Source organism: Polistes canadensis, unplaced genomic scaffold (assembly GCF_001313835.1).
Source record: "Polistes canadensis isolate GaletaPanama2010 unplaced genomic scaffold, ASM131383v1 scaffold_227, whole genome shotgun sequence".
Classification (NCBI taxonomy): Eukaryota; Metazoa; Arthropoda; class Insecta; order Hymenoptera; family Vespidae; genus Polistes; species Polistes canadensis.
The window spans coordinates 1-23064 of record NW_014569774.1 but is presented as its reverse complement, the minus strand read 5'-3'; the positions used below and the strand labels follow the sequence as shown (position 1 = coordinate 23064).

Here is a 23064-nt window from a genome sequence, read left to right as displayed (position 1 = left end):
ATTAAATTAATTCTTAAAAACTATTCGAGTCTTTTTTTTTTAATAATTCTGTCAATCATAAAAATCATGATAACAGATTTTAATTTCTTTTAACGAGATCGTAGTGTTACTTTCTTCTTTTTTCTATCAATATTTTCTATTTCGTCTTTAATTATTGTTTGTTTCCATTTTCTATTTCTTTTTTTGGAATGCCTGTGTCTATTATATTTTTCTTAAAAATATCAAAGAGATAATGAAATATTTAATAGACATACAACATACACGCACACACAGACGCACAGATTAATTTTCTAATAGACGATTAAAAAATGATCAAAACTATATATATATAGAATTAAACTATGACGAGATCAATTGTTGGAATGTATATTATAATATTAATCCTCTCTCTTACTTTTTTTTTTTGTTTTGTTTTGTTTTTTCTAATCTCAAGCTTTTCGTTTCTTAATCCTACGCACTCTCTCGTTCTTTAAAATATCCAAATCGATGATTTGTTGTCCCTTAATTATTGATTTATTTAGCCGCGGGTGGAAAGCGAAAATATGCATCGGAATTACGTGATTCCAAACTACGATGGGGTGGACAAGTATGGGAATAACAATCGAGTTCTTCTACGCTGCAACCAATGCACTTATTGCAACTACATATCAAACCGTCACCGCAAATTCCCCATGATTCGCTAGGACCTCCGCAAACCTCTCCAGGACCCTTTAAAAAAAAAAAAAAAAGCCAAAATTCATTTAATATTTTTATCATTTTATAAATACACGATAATCACTTATTTTGTTTTTTTTTTCTATTTGAACAATTAATAATATTTCTTCTTACGTTGAATTATCTTATTATATCTAGATTGTCTCTATCATTATTTTTTTTTCAAAATTTAACAAATTATTATTATAATTATAATATATAGAAAATATTGGTTTTTAATATTAAAATTATATATACAATTATTTATTATGTATTCGTCATATTATTTAACTGTAATAACTTGGTATAGTTATTTATCTAATATTATATATTATATTATATTATTTATATATTTAATAATATATACCAACCCTATTGCATACAGGAATACCACAAAGAGGCGATATCGTGAAACCATATTTACACTTATCGCATTGATATCCACAACCATCGCAAATTTGTCTAACGTCCTCGCGTTGTCCGATAAAAGGATGAGCAAAGCTGCACGATCTGTGTGTATAAGATATCATTTATTTTTAATTTATTTAAAAAAAAAAGAAAATGTTTCAAACGAATAGAGAAAAAAAAAAGTTCGAATTATTCATATACTTACAAAAATATGACAGAGAAGAGTAGTACGAGTATGTAAATTGATTGGCCCGACATGTCGTTTCTAATGGCTGAAAATAAAACAAAAACAAAAAAATGTATTATTTATCTAATAATAAAACGTGATTATTATTTATCGAAAAACATTTCTATTCAATAAACTTAAATTAAAAAAAAATTCTCCATATAAGATATGAAATTTATTTATATTCATATCATTTTTGTTACGTATTAAAAATAGATCACAAGTATATGAATAATAATCCACATACTTCTTTTTTTTTATATATATTACAATAAATCAATCAATGCATTATTATTATTTTTAATTAAACAACAGAGTTTCATCTTGTTCGGTTTGTATTATCATTGATTTAATGATGTAATTAACTCGGGAAAATAATTAAGAAAAATTGAATTAATAATATAATTGTAAGACTTTTCTCGTGTATAAAAAAAAAGAAATATGTATTAAAATAATCACCGAAAAAGAATATTTTTGTATTTCATTAACATATATATATATATCAAAGTTATCTCAAAGGTTACGATCGTGAATGTTACTTTAACCTCCCTGTACCTTTTTGTTTTAACACCGGCGACCACCCCCCACCCGGAATCAAAAATGGTTAATATCTTTTCTTCTCAACGACTTGGAAAAGTAAACAAAAACGAACGATAAGATAATGATTATTATTTTTGTTTTTTATTATTAATAAGAAAAACAAAAAAAGAATATATCCGTTATCGTTACTAATTAAAATATATACTTGGGACAGTCTGAATAATTGCTTAAGAAGATGCAACGTAAACGATAAGAGCACGTGCTCGTTTAGTGTTCGCAACACGTGTTAGCGTGAGTTTTAAATAAATGTTATTATAACTAAAAAAAAAAAATAAAAAGAAAGAAAGAAAAAGAAAAAAGATATCGTCGAGAATTATTTCGTTGTTTTGATGTTAAATATTTTCCACAAATTATTAATCGAAAGAACTTCGGATTATAAATTTATTATTATTATTATTCATTTTGTTTTTTATATTTTTATACTATCTATGAATTATATATTATATCACCGTATTATTTCTTATTTTTTTTTTTCTAATACACGATTTAAATTGGTCAATTGAAAAAATAACACGGTGAGAATAATAGTAATCTTTGTATTCAATGAAAATACGTTATTTTGTTCTAAATTGTCTAATTTAAAATAATGGATACGATGTGTTGATTTCTCTAATAGCATTTTGTAACATTGATCACAACAAAATGTGTTAATGTGGGTAAATTGGACTCACGTGAGAAAGAACATATGTACGAACTTTGTGTTCTTTGAACTATCGTACTATAAATACCATTATCGAAGAAAGAAATAATTATACTCAGACTCTGTATCGATTCATTGAACTCCGCTTTTCCTACGAGATTTTCTTTTTTTTTTTTCCCCACCCCCCTTACATATTTCTTTTTGTTTACATTTCCAATGTAAATTTCTCTCAAGGTTAATTCGAAGCAAGTTTAGTCAAAATATGTGAAAAAACATTTCAACGAATAATTTGAATTTCAACAAACGAATCTCACAATCGAATTAATTATAAATAATTATATTTCGTTATATATTATATAAAATCCAAAAATAACTTTTTCGAATTTTCTTTTTTTCTTCGACACTTTCGTAAAGTATTTTTATTTACGCGATGAATAAAACTTTAAAATAGCAACGTGACACATATATTACACTGTTAAACAATTACCAAATAATTTGTTTTTTAATTGTCTTTCACAGTTATTAAACACACACGAACATACACACACAATACTGTCAAATAAGTTGCATCTTTTTTACCACCTCTCTGAAATGAAACACCACACGATTTATGTTTTCTTATTTCCAAACGGGTCACCCATTCATGTTATCATCAACCGTATCCAATCATTGCTTGATTTTAACAATCAGCCGGAAATTAATAATAATCACACAACAAACGTAATTAAAAATTATTCTTTAATATTAAAAACAACCCTTATATATATATATACACAATTCCTACAACTAGTAGGATTCTAACGTAGATATTATCAAACGTTAATTATTTAAAAAAAATATTTAATAACGAACGAACGTATCAATCTAAACATTTATAATGTGATCATTGTAAGAAGAAAATATTAAAGGATTAAAATTAAAAAAAATGAACATTTAATTATAATATATAACGATATTACTCTCTTGTGAAATTAAAAATAATTATTACCGAAAAAATAAATACTGTCTCATTGAGTGATACAGCGAGATGTTCGATCTAATATTCTTTCTTTCTTCTTATTGTTAAATCTTGATTTTGCCGGAGATAATCCAAATAAAAACTTTTTCGAAAAACGGTCCATCGAGATGAACGTCAATGTCTCAAAAAACACCACCGTTTTTCGACGCATGTATGCGTAAATTCTTATTCTTATGTAATTTATTAAATATCAAACGTATTTCTTTTATTTTAACGCGACAGAAAAATATAAACAACAACAACAACAAAATAATAAAGAACAAGAAAAAATTAGACAAAAAGAAAAATCTAAATCAGGATTATTTTTTTTTTTTTTTAGATGTTTCCTCCCTCTTTTCTGTTAGGACAAAAATAAAAACGTAATATAATCAAAAAAAAAAAAAAAAAAAAAAAAAAAAAAAAAAAGAAAAAAAACAGAAAAAAAATCAATAATAATACAAATTAGAAATAGAATAATTAATTTGAAAATATATCGCGGTTCGATCAGACTCGTCTTCGCGAATTTACGGTGCGATAGACAAAACAGTTGTCTCACATAGGGAAAGAAGACATAAACGCAGTCATGTTAAAATCCCCTCCCCATATACTTTTCGATCATTCGTCGGGCATCCGATTAAAAAGAGAGCCACACACATGTCAGTACAAAAATTTTCATTTCTTTTTCTTTTTAATACTTTGTTTTTCTCTCGTTTGTATTCCCCATTCCTCCCACGAACCCCACCCGAATCCCCTACACCCACCCCACCCCACCTCCCCCAACCCCCGTCTTACTCCTCATCATCTTCATGAGGGCAAAGACTAGTTCTTCGCGAGAATGAGATTTATTGATATCCAGAAACAGAAAGAAAAGCCACTGGACTCTTCTTCCACCCACTCTCTGTTTCCTCAACCCCCGCCCCACCCCACCCCACCCCACCCCCTTTTTTTTATTACTTTATCATACTGACTGTCTGACTGTGTTTCGTCTTATTCTTATTCTTCTTGTTTGATTGTCACAAGAAGCTTTTAAAATTCTTCCTATTCTCGGTTATCACGCGTCTTGCATCCCCCTCCTCCTACTCCTACTCCTACTCCACCCCCTCCACCTTCTCTTTTCTTCGGCGATCATGTTAATCGCAATTCCGGGAGATGCACAGGAGTACGAGAATAATCTAACCCGTCGACGCCAGTAGACACGAACATATTTTATTCTCTTTTGAATTTAACTTAACTCTTTTTACTCGACCTCAATGATAGTGAATGAGAAAGAATGAGAGAGAGAGAGGGAGAGAGAGAGAGAGAGAGAGAATGTTTCTACGAAATCATTTGACTCTTTTCTAATGAGACCAATGTTCTATAATTTCCTATATATATGATTGAAATTAGAAAATGTCAAAATTCACATGGTTGTTTGTTAACTTATATCAAATACGTCAATAAAAAAACGACGGACAGTTATCAAAGAAAATTTGATTAGGATCATTAGAAAAGATATACAAAATGATCTCATCGTATCTTGATTAAATATAATTTATATAATAGTTTTATATCAGAAAATAATTAAGAGAATACAAAAATTATAAAAGAAGAAGGAAAATTCGCACGAGAAATGAAATTATTTTAATTTTTATTAATTAAAATTTATTTTTAAAATTTGTTATTTAATTAAAGAGAAATATGTTATAATAATAATAATAATAATAATAATAATAATATATATGAGTTTCAAAAGGAAAATTGAAGACAGTTAATAAATTTTGATGAACAAATTTATTTGATATTGTTGAACGTTTCGTCCCTTACTGGGGACTTCCTCAGCAACTACAACATTTTTTTTTTAATTATTTTATAATTATGACTTGTTAAAAAGATATATAAACATTACAATAAATAAATAAATAACAAAATAAATAAACTTTAAATTTTTTACCTCGATCACTTAGTTCACGCGTCAATACATATTATTTTAGAGTCGTACATTATAATAAATGAATTAATCCTAAACAAACTTTTTAACCAAAATTTTGTAGTTGCTGAGGAAGTCCCCAGTAAGGAACGAAACGTTCAACAAGATCAAATAAATTTGTTCATCAAAATTTATTAACTGTCTTCAATTTTCTCTTTAGAAACTCATATATATTAATATACTGTTCGGACAAGAATATTGATTATTAAATAATAATAATTGTAAAATTGCGTGTATTTAGCTAAGAGAAGAAAAGAGAAGAGTAATATAGTAAAACTTAAAAAGAAAGAACGACGAACTAACGTTGTTATTCTGAATGATCACAATTCTAAGATCATGATCGGAGTCATACGTGTTTGATGGCGAATAGCCATCGTTGAAATAATATGTGCGCGAAATTCGTATAATAAACTAACAATAAGAGGAAAAGTGAGTCCAACCGATGAGATGAATGGAAAGAAGTTTAGAGTTAGAAGAGATCAACACCATGCACGCGTAGGTGTTGCACCGGATTCGGCTGATTCGTTCAGACGTAAACAAATTTTAAACGAATCCCTTCCCACCCCCACCCCCGATGAGAAATCACGAGGAAGGTGTGGGGGGAAACTAACGTAAGGTGCATACCACCAATCGTCAGGTTAGGTTAACATATATAAGGCGTATTTCTAATAATAACTATGAAAATTTGCGTTTCTCTTCTCTGGCTATGCCAAATTTTCTTTAAACTTACCCCCAACTCCTATCCCGAACCATCCAACCCCCACCACCACCACCACTACCACCAACAACAACATCAGACTCGTTTCCGAGTAACGTTAAACCCCCCACCCCTTTTCTACGAGAATTATTCTCTTTTTACACTGCCACAACTAACGTGATGAAGATTCGCATATGTGTACATATATATATATATATATTTCTTTATTTCGTAGCAGTTTCTTCTCTACCTTACATCGAAAGAAGAATCTCATTGTCAGTAACAAATCGTTCGTTCGTCTTTTAACACGCGATTTTTTTTGTTCTCCCTAAACTTTATTAAAAAACACAATTCACAAATTTGTTTTCGTACTTTGTATAATTAATAATAGATAATAATTGTGTTCGCGAATTGTTTTGCCGTTTTTTTTTTCTTTTTTTTTCTATTTCTAAATAAGTATAGACGAATTATTTTCTATATATTATATTGAATTTTTGAATCGATATTATCGTTGAATATTTTTTATTAAATAGAAGAAGGGGTGGCCACTTAAGTGTGGTGATAATTTATTAATTGTTGTTCTCGTCGAAAAACACTCTTCTCTTTGGTTTATATATTAGGTGAGTTTTACTTTTTATTCAATTTTATATTAATAATGACAAAACACACACGAATATTTAAATATATTGTTTCATAGAGAAATTATATCGTTATTGAAAATCAATTATAATTATGTATCGTGTGTTAAATTCATTTGTATATATTTAAAAACGAATGTTTATTTCAAATGATATTGCAAAATAATATCACAAATGTAAGGTAAATAAATGAAATGAAATCTTTTGAAGAATTATACGGTTTCGTTTAACACGTTATTTTAAACATGCACATCTTTGTTTAAAATGCATTCAAATGATCCGCGAATTTTCGATGCAAACGGTTCATCCGAATTCAGGGCCCCAAAAATCTTTACGTTAACTATTCATCATTTCGCATTTATACGCGCTTATTGATTAACATTTTCATTAATATTATTAATCAATATCTGTTATTAAAAAAAAAAAAGAAAAAAATTAAACAAATCGTATGCCAAAAAAAAAAGGGAAAAGAAAACAAACAAAAAATGCGTGAATAAACGAAAGTAAATCGTAACTTGATTCATCTTTTTCAACAACATTTCTATGACTTTCTCTGATAAATTTATTTCTTTTCTTAAAATTCGACGATGATGCATCATCATCATCATCATACTCATACTCATCATCATGAGGAGACCTAACGTTTGGCAACGTTTTTCCATTTTATTAGACACAATTAAATATCCGTTATAATTCTATTCGCGTAATGTTTCAAATTCGGGTCATACGCCTAATAAGATATCGTTTTACAAGAATCATTCTCTATCTGGCTGATTTCGGAAATAAACTAACAGTTGCATAGTGTCAAAATCGTAAACATCAAATCGTAATGCACATTAACAGCGCATTTAAACCTTTGCCAATTCAAAAACTATTTAAATGCCAACAATATTTTTCGATCGTATCGTTGTATATTAAAACTCTGGAGATATGTACAAAATTCATTAAATCCAATGAAATGAGATTTTATATATATATATATATTTTTTTCATATAACTTATATTTAATATATATCTTTGATGTTTATTGTTTACTCGATGAAAATTATACTAAAATAATCAATATCATCTGATGAGAATACGTTTGAATACGATTTCAAACAGATGACGCAAATTCTTCTTATTTCTAACTTATCCATCTATATCTTTTCGCGAATCAACAAATTATAAATATTTTTCATATCTTGAGATACATATCTCCGCTTTCGATAAATTTTATTAATAATAACATTTTCTCTCTCTCTCTCTCTCTCTCTCTCTCTTTTTCTTTATCTATCTATCTATCTATCTATTTACCTTTATCTCAAAGAAAGATATATAAAGAAAAAATAAAATGATTTTTCCGATAAAAGAAAAAAAAGAATCATTCCAAACGATTTCTTTTTCTCTTGCAATGTGTTTATTTTTAAAAAGTTACTATATATCCACCAACCACGAGTGCTGTTTAAATATTACTAACAGATTCACGTTTACGACAGTAAGAGTATCAACAAGGAATATATAGATTCTTTTTCTTTTCTTTTCTCTTCTTCCCTCTCCTCCCCCCCCCCCACCTCCCCGCTTCGGTAAAGAATTTTGCATTAAAGAGATAAATAACATAAATAAATGCCTGAATATATAAACTCGACTGAAAAAAAAATAAAGGGATACTAAGAAACAATTTTTGTTTGTTTGTTTTTTTTTTGTCTTCTTTTTTCCTACGAAACGAAGAAACGAAAAAAAGATTTGATTCGACCGATAAAAATCGAGAGAAAGTTTTACAATCTTTTTCGATATATATATATATATGTTTTTAGTTAGCTTACGTAGGAAAATACGTACACGGATCGAGAGAAGAACTTTAGGGTTCTCGGTTGAAAATAGTATGCGAGGCTGAATATAGAAGTGAAAGAGAAGATAGACGTATCTAAAATGCGATCTTGCCAAATGTTCATTGCGTTCGAAAACGTTAACACTAAAGCGAATTCGATTTAATGTATCGATTTGTTTTACGAAAAAAATTAAAAAAGCAGAGAAACAAAATCTTTCATTCAAAGTATATTCGAATTAATAATATTCAACTATAGATTAGACTTTTATACAAACGTTTTATTGTTTTTCCTTCTTCTCTCTCTCTCTCTTTTTAAATAAACACTATCAAAGTATTTATTAAATATATATATATATATATTTTTTTTTCCCAAATCTTAAATATGTTTTCAAGTAAGAGAAAAGATCAGATAAATTGAGATTTTCGTGTGATTAATTTGTGTGTCTTGTTTCATTTCCTTTTTTTTTTTTAGGAAGACGATATGGGTATGATAACACGGGTGAGGGGTCGTGTTAGAGCGAATTCTTTAACTGTGGACAAAGAAAAAACTGCACAAAGCGTTTGCCTTTTGAGTGCAGTTCTTTTGCTACCATATTGTCCTCGTGGTCCATTACCACTTTTACCCTCACCGGCGCCAGCATTGTATTCTGCTTTGGTTTTACCTGTGGTATTCAGCGCCAATTACAGATACCCTGTTTATACCTTAAAGGCTCTCGTAGAAGCAACAGCAGGTAAACAAAAAAAACTAAAGAAACATGAAAAGAAAAGAATCTCAAAAGAAATTCTTTCCGTCTAACCCCCATTTTTTTTTCTTTTCTTTTCCTTTTTCTTATTTCTTTCCGAAATAACTTTCATTAAAACTTCGAATCCAAATGTTTCTAATAAAAACTCGACAATAATTATTCTTTCCTCTTTTTGGATGATTATATATATATATATATATATTACGTGTATATTATAAATTTTTAATAATATTCTCTATTAATTATTTATTATTTATTGTGTGTCGTATGTTGTATAATGAACGAAACGAAACGAAACGAAAGAAAAATCCAAATCGCGACGAAAAGAGAACAGATTACGTATCATTTTATTAATCGGTCTACACAGTGTGTAATTCAATTCTGTTTTGTAAAATATAACTACTTGTAGTATATATCAAGGCAAATGATATCCATTAACTCTCGTCGATATCAAAACATTCAATGGAAGATTAAAGTTATAGATTTACGAATAATCATTTCAATATACATATATTTTATTATGCAATCGTACCATATTATCGACATAATGATCCACTGATATTTCTAATAGTATACGCTTTTATAAAAATTGAATTAAAAGATAAACCGATTAGTAAAAAATATTACAACATAAAAAAAAGCTTATACACGCGCGCACACACAAAAAAAAAAAAATAGAAAAAATATAATCTTCCATATTGGAAGAGTAAAAAAACAATATTTCAACAAATATTTCTATTAACAAATAGACACGATCTATTTATAATCTAATCGAAATAGATAAATGAATGAACAGAATAGTCATCCTATTTCTCTTTCTCTCTCTCTCTTGTTAACTCTTTGAGGTATGACGGTATTAAAAGTGTCCCACCTTTTTGATACGTAAATGTAGATTATTCTAGTCCCCCAAAAGAAAAATAAACACTTAATTAAATTATTATTTCATTATATTTTTATAATACATTATTCCTTTATATAAAAAAAAAGTAAACCAAGGAATTTCGATGGAATTTAAAATAAAAATCAAATAAAAAGGTATCATAGGGAATTTGGACATCAAAAAAAGAATTAGAACTTAATTTTATTAAATATTTATCAAAATTAAGTTCTAATTCTTTTTTTGATGTCCAAATTCCTTATGATACCTTCTCATTAAGAATTTTATTTTTGGACGAGAGAAACAATTAATTGTATAAATCAAATATTTCTATATCACATGGGTGGGGTTGGTGGTTGGTGGTGTTATCTAAAATTCCGTACCTCAAAGGGTTAATATATTTAGGATCATACCTTTGTATTAGTTTCGCGTTTGATTTTTCTAAGACGATGGTCCGGTTCTTTCCTGATTATAGAAGGTAAGTCACCACTATGACGGAAGAACGTAATGTGTCCAGTGTCGACCAGGACGGGTTGTTTTATAGGTAGAGATTCGTCCGCCTGGTCGAACGCACGAATCCCGAAGGATAATCTTGGTTGCCATGTGAAACGTTCGACGCCAAGGCGACATCATCCCCCTCCGACCTCTTTATCCACACCTGCCAGTCCTCAGTGTCTGTCTGTCTCGTCTTTTTCGTTGATGATGTCCTCTTTCCCTCTCTCTTTCTCTCTCTTTTTCTCCTGACTGACATCCATTAATATGCAAATTTGTATTACATCGGGTATTGCGTAAAAAAAAAAAAAGAAAAATTCAAAATGATCGACGGCAACATCGATTACGTTATCCTCAATTAACGGATATGATTGGACCCTAGTTGACGCCTAGTCATCAATGAAAAAATAAAACATTGTAAATCTCTTAAAATTATCTAACACTTATAGATGTTAGTTATATCTTTTAAGATTGCTCCCTTATTATTAGCAAAACGTACAAGATAGATACTTGTACGAGAATCATGTATCTTTTCATCATCACTTTCTTCCTTTCCCTACCCCTTTTCATCGTAAAATCTTAAAGGACGAGGGATAGAAAAAGAAAAAGAGAGAAAGAGAAAAATATAATGACGATGGTTCAATAGGGTGTGATCATTTTTATTCGATACAAAATTAATCCCACTTCTCTTTTTCGTTCAGTTCCGATTTTATATTTTATAGGGATCTTATTATATAGAATTTTAATTTATTGTTATATGTATGTAATAATATTCTTTTTATATATATATATATCTATCTCTTGTAACATATACTACCACCTTACTTTTTTTCGCGAGTTAGAGCGTAATCCTGTTTTCATTTAAATTTAATCATTTTTATTTACAATTTACGCGGTTCCGTCATGCTAATAAAATATGATTATGTTACTGTTTTGCTATATTATTCTATGTTATAATATGTGTCGGTAATTATAATGGATTAAACAAAAGAAAAATTATCCAAAAATTTATTTTAAATTAAAAACTTATTTATATATTACAAATATAAATAAAAAAAAATAAATTGTAAAATATACATTTTCTTTTTATTTATTCCACTTTGTCATAATTATCGGCGCATATACATATATATCTTAATTGAAATAATTATACATTTTATAGGTGGATTATCGAAAGCATGGAAACCCTTATATCGTTTCTTAAAACGTTTATATGGACCCGTAGATCGTGCGGAAAATCTTTTTCTAAGGATGAAAAATATCTCAGTGATGGCTAATCAAATAGTATTTTTAATGCTCGCGGATAAAGTATTGGTACCTAAAGAAAGAATGACATGTCTTTACACACTTATGTTTTATAATGTTATCGCGTATTGCGTGAGCTATATAAAGGAACTGATAGAAAAAGAAGACTGGACACCCTACGTTACTTTAACGGAAAGATCGCAAATCAAACATCTTGCTATGTCGGCCACAAAGATTGTCTTAGAGTGGACCAAGGCCGTTACATTCGTCGTTACTCTGACCTTCATGCTCCTCGTATTCGGTTTGGAACAAGGACTTGAACATTACAAGTAAGTCTTCCAATCATTTTTTTATTCTTTGCAATAAATGAACGCTACAATGTATTACCTTGATTTTCAAAAGGAAAACATCTCCTCTGCTGACGCAGATTTTTCGAATATTTCAGGATGGATAGATAATATGTGTCGAATAATCATAAATCAAAATATGATTTTCATATTATAAGATTATATTTATTAGAACATTGTAATATTCTTATTATTTAATTTTTAAACGCCAAAAATATATATCACTTATATATGTATTCTCTAATTCGTATATCTTCTAAAGATATCGTACGTTTTTTATTAGAGTCTTAAATTTAAGGGACATTTATCTATAATTATTCCTCCACGAAATATAAGGGACTTTATTAAGATTGAAAATGATTTTAATATAGCGCGTTTAAAGATTAAATCAAAATTCTTATATATAAATATGACAATTAATTTATATATTTTATATTATTATACAGGCCCTCAACCCTGTATACCGTATTAACTTGGATCTACTATTCAGCAACGGAAAAGGTTTTCGTGGATATGTTTCCAACTATTCTAGGATATCTACAACTAGAAGCATTGGAGAATATCGAGAATCTTTATGCTCCTGTGATATTAAGATACTTTACTATTGGGATGTCAGCTTTCTTCAGTCTAATACTCTTACCAACTGCACCATGGAGATTCCTCTTTGTTGCAACATATCTAAACATTTACCTAAGATGGAAGGAACTTATGCAAAATTCAGGAGCGGCGTTGAAACGCGAACGAGAGATATTAAATCGATATAGAAAAGCTACCGCGGATGAGATCGATAGGTTCGATGATGTCTGCTCTGTTTGCCTTTATACCATGACAAAAGCTAGAGTGACACCCTGCCATCATCTTTTCCATGCGGATTGCCTCAGGCAATGCTTAAAGACTAGCGACAGCTGTCCCATGTGCAAGCGAGAACTTAAATTTGACTGAAATATTACGTGGCAGGCATGCGCGCTTTATAATGAGAAAACGAGGAAAAAAAAAAAATTATATACATACATATATATATATATACACGTTCGTTCCTTTTTATTTTTACTACTTTTTAATACTCTATCGCGTTAGGTTTCGTTCAGAGAATAATTCTTTCTGTATTTACGTTCAATCAACATTTACAATAAAGAAATCGAATCGTCGTTTTAATTAGTACACATGGTATATTTCCAATGGAAATTCTAAAAATCATTTTTTTCCCCAATATCCATATCACGGTGTGTATCATTTTATTGCATTACTTATATTCCATCATATGTTTGTGAAAGAAAATTTGTTAAGACCCTTTTATTTATACAAATCAGAATTTCAGTTTAAAACTTGGATATATATATATATATTAGATGCTAAAATTAACTCTTGTTGTTTATTTCGTCTTAAAAAGTTATCTATCTTGAAGGAAAGATGAATGAATATTAATCAAAATAATTTCTTCCATATTCTACTATTTTTTTCAATCTCTCCAGTAATAAGGTAATCCCACAACGATAGAATACAATGTCTTTCGAAATAATTCATTCATCCACTCAATGACAGGATTTAAGTTTACCATCTAATATAACTTAAAACAAAAGATAATGTTACACATTTTATATCGACAAGACATCCTAAATAACGATCGTTATATCGAAGAACGAATGTTTCTCTAAAGATACACTATTCTGTGATACATAAAAAAGGATATGACAAACACCTTTTCTCTGAATAAATGTTAATAAAGAAATCACACTATGTCTTTTATATAAATATATATATACATATATATATATATATCTATAATCTAGTATTATGATTATAAAAACTAACAATCATTGCTAATATTTTATATATATCAATGATATTAATTTATACCTTATCTATACAGATATTTGAATTAAAATTTCATTTATAATTTTGCTACGTTTCACCAGGATATTTAAATGTTACATCTTTATATTCCCCATCTGGACTATCATAATTTTTTATCGGTGGTGTATGACAAGGTCCTCGATTTAAATATGGTAAAAAGGTAAGATCAATCTAAAGTAATAAAAATGCATACTTGTAATTTAAAAACATGACCGATATGATTTAATGCAATAAGTTAAAAGTATACCTGTATCGCTTCATTGTATAATTCTTCTGATTCAGCTTTTAACTCTTGTAGCGCTTTGTTCTGAGATGAAATGAATCTATCAATTGTCTGAATATCATCTAAGTACTGTCTATGTTTATATCTGGCCCATTCTTTTTGTAACAAAATTCTTCTATCTTCTTCCTCTTCGGATAAAGGTACAAGCTTTCTTGTCCTTTCCCTATGTAAGAAAAATATTAAAATTAACAATATATATCTACATATACAATGAATTGACAATAATCAATGAATTTTTGATGTTACTCTTTCTCAGTTTTTAAATATAATGGTATCTGCAATTCACCGATAGGCTTTAATTGTTTAGAATGTTTTTCTAAACGACGAATAAACTTTTCTAACTTCTTTTTCTTTCTTTCTTCTCTTTCTCTAATTATAGCCGGATCTATCTTCTTCTTTTTTTTCAATGGTTCCGCACTGCGTATAAAAGATAATTAATCATTTAGAATTCAATAACTTATTTCCTATTAGACACAACAATATAGATTATATTTAAATAACATTATGAAAATACATACAGGAGAGTATTGGTTATACCAAATTGTAACGGATAACCATAAGTATATATGTTACGCATACAAGTGATGGTATATTTTGGCAATCTGAAAAAGTAAATTTATATAATAAATAGTCTATTGATACATTATCAGTATGATGCTTTATATAATTTCAATCATATTCTAAATACTAATACAATTATATTAAATATAAAACTAACCTCATTTTTTTTAATATGAAATATATATTTGAATATTATAACTAATTCTTTTAACATAGTTTAATTAAAAGATTAAATTATAAAACTATATAAATACCTTGAAAATATAGGTGAAACATTAATAAAACCCATAGTTTTGTCTATTCTGAATCACACAAAAACACACAAAAGCGTTGGATGCACTATCACGTTTAATACAAGTGAATATTTTATTTACTATATCTAATAGATTGAAATAGATAATGGTTATCCAGCTTTTCTTGTATCTAAAAAACTCTTAACATAATCTTAAAGATAATATATTATTTAAACATTTTCATTTAAAAGATGTACAATAAATTTGTAAAGACATATTTACACATTGTGTATGACAAGAAACCTAACCTACTAACGATTTGATTGAAACACCACTATTAGTGATAACATGAACTAAAGATTCATATAGAACTCATATAATATCAGATATTATAATTAATGTAATCAAGACCAAAAAATACAGAAGTACTTAAAAGCTCACAAAGAATACAGTATTCTTTGATAGTATTATAACCTCATCGCGTACCTATTCTTGCCCACTGGTGGTCAGGGTACTATCTAAGATAATTTTTGTTACGCGAAAAGTGGACTTGTGAGCTGCTATTTACTTCTTTTTTTTTCCTTGTACCGTCATGTTTTCGGTCTTTTTTATGCTTTTAATTTTTTTAAATATACGGTTGTGTAGATTTTAAAAATGTTTTAGATTTGTAAAGAAGTTTAGAATTTTCGTAGATAGTGTCGATAATCTAGAGCACAAGTGTCATAAGCTTAAAATCCTCTTATGTAATTCGCTACATAATTCATGGATATATTTCTATTCTTACAATATCGAAAAAGTTCCTAGCAAATGTCTCTAGTTTAAATTGATTGGAATTATTTATTGTTACTGATAGTATAACATCCTTAAAAGATTTTTCGTCATTGGTCTGTTCAGTGGTTGAAAGTTTGTCTCTATTGGATAGACATTTAACCCTAGATTTGTCGATGCTAAAAATAAGATCTTTTGAACTTGTATAAATATTGTAATATTGTGTTATTATATTTTTTAAAAAGGCAGGTATTTATTTTGGATTTGTAATATGTAATGATAATCTATAAGAAATTATTTCACGTTTATTACCAAATGAAAAAATATTCTAGTAATTGTTACTCTTGACCAATCAAGAATTATTATTAGTTCAGTAGAAGGGATGAAATCTAATAGACGTCTTTTCTGACAACACTGATCACGATCGCTATTACTGTTTGATCATATAGTTTATGGTTCATAGTCAATTTGTTCAGTGCGTCCGTCGTGTATTTTTGTAATAATATGATATGAGAATCTTATTTTAATTTGTATTGAAGAATTCGTGCTAAACGTGTATACATTTATGAAATCAAATAAGGTGTCGAGGAAAACTTTATACTTATTTCTTTTCTAAAGGTTACACGAGAACATAAGTGATTTAACAGTGAAAATGACATGAATTCATGCTGTGCGCGTTTCGATATAAAGGTGGGAGGGGGAGGAAGAGAGATGTGTCGGTGGATGAATTACTACAATTTGCTTAATAGCTAATAGACTCAAAATTACTGGTATGCTTTTACGATCCATTCACGATGTCCGCATATGTGACGATACTGCCATACCTTTTCCTAGGATTATTAGGTAATTGACCATTGTATCATTTCAGTCTAACACTTGTAGTTATTATTTTAATTGATATTTTAACATAATATGTTCAAAGGATTCTGTTGATTTCATTATTATGTTAGTAAAAGGAATTGTTTATGTATCGATGAGTATGTGTGATGTATTACTTCCCATCAAGTTTCATACTTGATATATAAATGCAAACAATTATTATTTTAGTTATATTCTTCTGTGATAACAAGTATTTAAATTAACTTAGATTTAACATCAACATATACATTATAAAATATCAGTTATTATTAAACTTTGTCATAACATTTGATTATTGTTCGTCGTTTATCTTATGTACGCGCGTACAGATTAATCAGTTAAATCTTAAATGTGAAACTTTGAACAATATTAGTTATATATATGAAAAAAACATACTGTAAGATTATGCATGTTAACATTGCAATAATGTTTTCTTTATATAAGAGTTCGTAAAGATATATATAATCAATACGTAAACATTTTTATATACAAATATCTTTTCTAAAGTGACATATTTATTATAGGTGTTGCTTTAGGACATGATGTTAAGGGTTCTAAATTTTGTGAATTTTACAATGAAACTATGTGCACGGAAAGTCAACAAGGATGTTCAGGAAAGGAGGAATGTGGCCCGCATGACCCTGATAAGCGTAATCATTGCTATGTGCTATGGCATATTGACAGTGAAACCAAAAAGACTATAATTAAATTGAAGGTTTGCTTTGCACAAACTATTCTTTTTCATATGTATCTTATTTTTTAAATATTTGTCTTTAATATTTTGTTTTCATTTAAAATGCAAAATTATATTCTCTATTATTATAGGGTTGTTTCTTAGATAGTAAAGAATGTTACGACAAGCCAAAATGCGTTGAAAAAAATGCAGATAGGCAAAAGAAATTGTTTTTCTGTTGTTGCGATGGTAATATGTGCAACCAAAATTTTACGTGGGATCCGCAACCTACTCAACCTCCCCCCATTGTTCACGGTAATGAGTTTGTGAAAAGAAAAAAGAATATATCAATTACAATTTTATTTTATATTTGAAAGTAAATATGAAAGTATCTAATAATGAAATATTTTCAGAATACGAACCTGTTCCAAATACTGAACAACAAATAATAACACTTGCTTTATCCATATCAATTCCTATGCTCTTTCTTATAATAATTATATCCATTTTATATTGGTGCTATCGTCGTAAAAAATTGGGATACTTCAATGAGGTTCGTATAAAAATAGAATAATAGTTTAGTTTATATAAATATAGATCTAAATAATATATGCATATATATATATTTCATTTATTTTATATACAAATTGATTATTTAAGTAACGAAATAATGATTAATAAATATAGCAATTTCGTTGATTATTAGGTGCCAACGTTAGAACCATTACCTTTACCCCAGCCGTCTCCTAATTTAGGATTACGCCCAATTCAACTCCTTGAGATAAAAGCTCGAGGAAGATTTGGAGCTGTTTGGAAAGCACAATTGAAAAATGAAATTGTTGCTGTAAAAGTTTTTCCCATGCAAGATAAGCAATCTTGGCAAACGGAACAAGAGATATTTAGACTTGCGCATATGGATCATGAGGACATATTGCGTTTTATAGGTGTTGAAAAAAGAGGTGATAATTTGCAAGCTGAGTTTTGGTTAATAACTGCATACCACGAGAAAGGTTCTTTATGCGACTATCTTAAAGCTAATGTTGTAACATGGCCTGAAATGTGCAGAATTGCAGAATCAATGGCACGGTAATTATTATTTATTAATAATCATTACCTTTAATTATTTTATACACTATCTATTTATATATATATATACACTGAATAGGGGATTGATGCATCTGCACGAGGAGATACCAGCTAATAAAGTCGATGGTTATAAACCAGCTGTTGCTCACAGAGACTTCAAGTCCAAAAATGTGCTTCTTAAAGCAGATATGAATGCGTGTATTGCCGATTTTGGCTTAGCATTAATATTCCACCCTGGAAAGCCTTGCGGTGACACACATGGGCAGGTAAAAAGCAAACATACAATTGTTTACTTTTTAATATGTACTAAAATATATACTTTTTTTTATTATTAATTATTGTTATGTCCAACATAGGTTGGAACAAGAAGGTATATGGCTCCTGAGGTTTTAGAGGGGGCAATCAATTTTACCAGGGATTCATTTTTGCGAATCGATATGTATGCATGTGGGCTCGTACTATGGGAATTAGCTTCACGATGTACTGTGCAAGATGTAAGATTAATTTAAAGAAAGAGAAAGAGAAAGAGATGGTATATACAAAAGTTTAATAATAAATATATAATTTATGGTTTCTATACAGGGACCAATTGGAGAATATAGATTACCATTTGAAGATGAAGTTGGTCTTCATCCTACATTAGAAGACATGCAAGAAAGTGTGGTACATAAAAAAGAAAGGCCACTTATTTTAGAAACATGGCGTAAACATCCGGTGAATTGATTTAAATTTATTTATATATATATATATTTTGTCTTATATCTATTATCATTATCTTAAATACCTTTTGTCTTCATAGGGACTTCTATCAATTTGTGATACAATGGAGGAATGTTGGGATCATGATGCCGAGGCACGTCTCTCGGCTTCTTGTGTAATGGAGCGAGTGGCTACATTGAGTAGGACACTTGTTTTAAATTCATCTACATTAATTCGCGTTGATAATACCAACGAGTCTATCAGCACTAAGGAGTCTAGTATGTAGTTAGTATATATGTATTATAGTTTTAGTTAAATTGCACAACCATTTCCTGTATCATAATTTTTTCATGTACATATGTGGGAAATGCCAGAACATCAAATGCATGAGCATTTTTTAATCATCAGAATTTATGGATTATATTATTTTTTTATCTACTAATATATTTCTAACATTTTAAAAACTAGAATATAGACATTTAGATCATAATTTATAATTTATATTACATTAAGATTTGTTGATAAAAAAAAGAAAAATTTATACAAATTAACAGCTTTCAAACAGTTAATATTTTTGGGTTTTTTTTTTTTTTTGGTATGAGTTTTTATTTTATTTGACTGTGTAGACATGATATGGTATATTTTTTGTTTTTTTTTTATTATTATTATTATTATTATCATTATATTATGATTATTTTTTTATTTCTAATTTTTTTGTTTTTCATTGCATGCAGCTTGGTTATATATTTGACTTTTCATTGTAAAACGTATGGAAAATGATTCTTTTTTCTGTTTGTACAATAGATGTATTGTTTTACTCAAAATAATTATATATTTAACAGTATTTTCAGCATACATTTTACATTAAAATCTGTGAAATACATGAAATAGCAAAACCGTTGGTTGCTTGTACATATAGAAGAGTGATACATACATTGAAACAAATGCACAGTTGTACCTGTATAATGAAACATTGTGTTTATTCTGTAATCTTATTTATATCTATTTTATCAAACAAGATTTTCTTTTTTTTTTTGTTTAAAAACATCTTAATAAAAATATATCAGAGTAATTTTTGGTAAAATTTCTACAATAAGTTATTTGTTTAAATAAAACCTTTTCTATTTATTTTTAAAAGTCAATGAACTTTTGAAAATATCTTCAGAAAATATACAAGTTTGAAGATTGATATGTATGTAATTGTTGACTCTGATATGTTTATATATATATANATATATAATAGTAACGTTGATGAATTTAAACGTCAAATATTCCATTAATTTAAATCGAATGTTCGATATAAAACAATGTTTAGAAGAATATTATAAATAGATATATTTGTTAAGCCAGATTTTATGTTTGATATAAAAATTACATCAGTACAGGTGCAACAGAACTGCATTGTGTATTAAGTTTGATGATAAATTCAAGTATAAGAGTTTAATTATGTAGTATATTATATGTCATTATATTTGGAACAGAAATGAAGATGACTGATCAAATGCATGACCATATAATATATCCATTATAAAATATGAATACCATGAGATCAAATTTTTATATGTTTTAAATTGACAAAAGTTATTTTGATATTTGTGGACTTATCCATTTGAATTTAACGTTTTCAAGCATTACAATCAAGTATTTCTGAATGCAAACCAAAATTTAAACAAAATCGTATTTGTTACAATGTGTATTATGATACGCTTGACTATACTCATTGCTGTAGATATAATATTAATACTCTATGAGAAATTTGGAGAAGAAAAATATTTGAAATTATGGATTTATTTAAAAAATCTGTATAAATAAAGATATGCAGAAACGTAATAAAAAAAATAGATCTTTAGTTTAAATTTTTTCTCTGGATTCTTTTCTCTACGAGAAAAAGAACTATATCATATATGAAAACAACGCAATTAGATGTTTACTATTTAAATTATATTATATCTGGTAGTGAATTTATACACGTATTATTCATAAAAATAATGAATCAACTGATCATGAGTATAATGTAATTGTAACACAATTATGTTTATAATAATACCAAACGAATTTATGAATAATATATCATATTAATAAGATTAATAAAGAATTTCGTTAATATCTCCAAATTATCTCAAGGGCAGCTGTATAAAACTGTACATGATATGGCATCTATGATACGTGACAAATTTTATTGCAGAAATACGTTAAATCATTTTTATGAAATAACACACAAATATTGTACCAGTAAAGTGATGGTAATTATTAACTTTTAATAATATAGGGTACAATTTTTTTTTTTTCTTATTGACTTGGATATAATATATAGATAAGCAAAGAATATGTAGAATTATATTACATTATGAATTACATTATTTGTGAATAAACACAATACTACATATTTCTCTTCTGACTATGGTTTGTATGTTATATTGCAATCAAATGTTGGTGCAAATTTCGTTTTAAATCATCAACTTCTTAACTCATGAACTAGAAGAACTGGCATTTCTCATCAATGATCGTTACATAATAAACATTTTGACATTATAATATGAATAAAAATAGAAACAAACAGAAACTTTGACAGTGAAAAAGCATTCTTTTAATGTGTATTGTAAAAATTTGATATAAAAATCTTATTACAAAGTACCTGGTAGATACAATCGAATTATTCGATTGGAAGCCACAAGGAATTTATTAATATCGTTGCACAATATGTGTTATTTATCTCTCAATTTGGCTATATTCATTTATAAAATTTAAATGCACACTTTCAATGGTAATTTTGTCATGACTTTAATCAGATGCGAAATAGTTTGCTTGAATTTAATACGAATGTTAAGTGTTTCGTTTTTTTTTATATATTTACGTATAAAAATATTTTTCTTTTTGGGATTACGTGAATAAAAATTCGACGAAAAAATAATTATTAATATCAAAAAAAAAAAAAAGAAAGAACAAAATACAAAAATAATTCATTACACATTGTTTTCTAATATGCTTTTATTTTTTTTTTTTTTTAATTTGCTCGCATTGGGGTAGTAAAATCCTTGCTTATTTTACGAATTATAATCTTTTGATTTTATCAATTATTTTTATCATATAAAATAATAATTCAATCATAGATATGTAAGTACAATAAAATGCTCTGTCTTATATACAATTTCTATTGCGCTTTTAATGCTGTTTTTACACATTTTTTCAAAAAGAGAATAATTACAAATTTCTAATAAGTTAAATATTTGAAGAAGAAGAAGAAGAAGAAGAAGAAGAAAGGAAAAACAAACAAATCTATCGAACAATTGACATACTGAATTAATATACATAATGCAATTATAAAAGCATTTTTCATTTAGTCATATTAAAGAGACTGGTAAATATTACAATGTTCAATATTATATGCTTTGAAATATCGTGAGAGTTTAGAAAAAATGTTTATTCGACTTGTTCTTTAACTCAGGATGAGACATTACATTTAATGTAATTTAAACTTAGTGCTTACTCAGTCTGCATCACAATTAAAATAAATAAATGAAAAGAAAAAAAAATGTAAATGTGTAGTTAACAATATTATATACAAGTAACATATTTGTAAAAAAAAAAAAAAAAAGTATAAGGAATTATAAATAACAGTAATGGAATGATGTTATTGCCTATATATACTTTATCTGCTCTTAAAATGACT

The 23064-nt window shown here is 27.8% G+C and overlaps 4 protein-coding genes across 5 annotated transcripts; 2 read left to right on the top strand and 2 right to left on the bottom strand.

Moving 5' to 3' along the window:
• Positions 1–394: 394 nt before the first annotated feature.
• On the bottom strand, positions 395–10821 carry LOC106790260 (neuroparsin-A-like). Its single transcript, XM_014755031.1, has 4 exons — positions 10709–10821; positions 1307–1373; positions 1065–1203; positions 395–708 (listed from the first exon to the last, which is right to left on the bottom strand). Exons 2-4 carry the CDS (start codon positions 1357–1359, stop codon positions 514–516), a joined length of 387 nt encoding a protein of 128 aa, XP_014610517.1. The 5' UTR covers positions 1360–1373; positions 10709–10821; the 3' UTR covers positions 395–513.
• On the top strand, positions 6716–14163 carry LOC106790259. The gene is made up of 4 exons (XM_014755030.1): positions 6716–6847; positions 9148–9406; positions 11950–12361; positions 12826–14163. The coding sequence occupies exons 2-4, from the start codon at positions 9157–9159 to the stop codon at positions 13319–13321; spliced, it is 1158 nt and encodes a 385-aa protein (XP_014610516.1). The 5' UTR covers positions 6716–6847; positions 9148–9156; the 3' UTR covers positions 13322–14163.
• Positions 14164–14237: 74 nt separating this feature from the next.
• On the bottom strand, positions 14238–16054 carry LOC106790252 (39S ribosomal protein L40, mitochondrial). Of its 2 annotated transcripts, none has more exons than XM_014755021.1 (6): positions 15797–16054; positions 15332–15510; positions 15035–15118; positions 14763–14933; positions 14481–14679; positions 14238–14404 (listed from the first exon to the last, which is right to left on the bottom strand). In XM_014755021.1, the coding sequence occupies exons 2-6, from the start codon at positions 15364–15366 to the stop codon at positions 14282–14284; spliced, it is 612 nt and encodes a 203-aa protein (XP_014610507.1). In that variant the 5' UTR covers positions 15367–15510; positions 15797–16054; the 3' UTR covers positions 14238–14281. The 2 variants fall into 2 exon arrangements, with proteins under 2 accessions (XP_014610507.1, XP_014610508.1); XM_014755022.1 differs by having other exon boundaries at positions 15332–15379.
• A 447-nt stretch (positions 16055–16501) lies between these two features.
• LOC106790258 (activin receptor type-2B) lies at positions 16502–20009 on the top strand. Its single transcript, XM_014755028.1, has 9 exons — positions 16502–16921; positions 17461–17651; positions 17762–17924; positions 18023–18162; positions 18316–18695; positions 18775–18961; positions 19052–19189; positions 19278–19409; positions 19495–20009. Exons 1-9 carry the CDS (start codon positions 16873–16875, stop codon positions 19678–19680), a joined length of 1566 nt encoding a protein of 521 aa, XP_014610514.1. The 5' UTR covers positions 16502–16872; the 3' UTR covers positions 19681–20009.
• Positions 20010–23064: the final 3055 nt, after the last annotated feature.

Coding starts and splice junctions, on each gene's coding strand:
- LOC106790252 (XM_014755021.1), bottom strand. CDS start 15,366: ATGGGTTTTATTAATGTTTCACCTATATTTTCAAG. Junction 14,934..15,034: donor GGTATAACCAATACTCTCCT/GTATGTATTTTC, acceptor TTTTATACGCAG/TGCGGAACCATTGAAAAAAA. Junction 14,405..14,480: donor TATACAATGAAGCGATACAG/GTATACTTTTAA, acceptor TTATTACTTTAG/ATTGATCTTACCTTTTTACC.
- LOC106790259 (XM_014755030.1), top strand. CDS start 9,157: ATGGGTATGATAACACGGGTGAGGGGTCGTGTTAGAGCGAATTCTTTA. Junction 9,407..11,949: donor TCTCGTAGAAGCAACAGCAG/GTAAACAAAAAA, acceptor TACATTTTATAG/GTGGATTATCGAAAGCATGG. Junction 12,362..12,825: donor CAAGGACTTGAACATTACAA/GTAAGTCTTCCA, acceptor ATTATTATACAG/GCCCTCAACCCTGTATACCG.
- LOC106790258 (XM_014755028.1), top strand. CDS start 16,873: ATGTCCGCATATGTGACGATACTGCCATACCTTTTCCTAGGATTATTA. Junction 16,922..17,460: donor CCTTTTCCTAGGATTATTAG/GTAATTGACCAT, acceptor TATTTATTATAG/GTGTTGCTTTAGGACATGAT. Junction 19,190..19,277: donor CACGATGTACTGTGCAAGAT/GTAAGATTAATT, acceptor GTTTCTATACAG/GGACCAATTGGAGAATATAG.
- LOC106790260 (XM_014755031.1), bottom strand. CDS start 1,359: ATGTCGGGCCAATCAATTTACATACTCGTACTACTCTTCTCTGTCATA. Junction 1,204..1,306: donor CTCTTCTCTGTCATATTTTT/GTAAGTATATGA, acceptor TTATACACACAG/ATCGTGCAGCTTTGCTCATC. Junction 709..1,064: donor GTATTCCTGTATGCAATAGG/GTTGGTATATAT, acceptor TTTTTTTTAAAG/GGTCCTGGAGAGGTTTGCGG.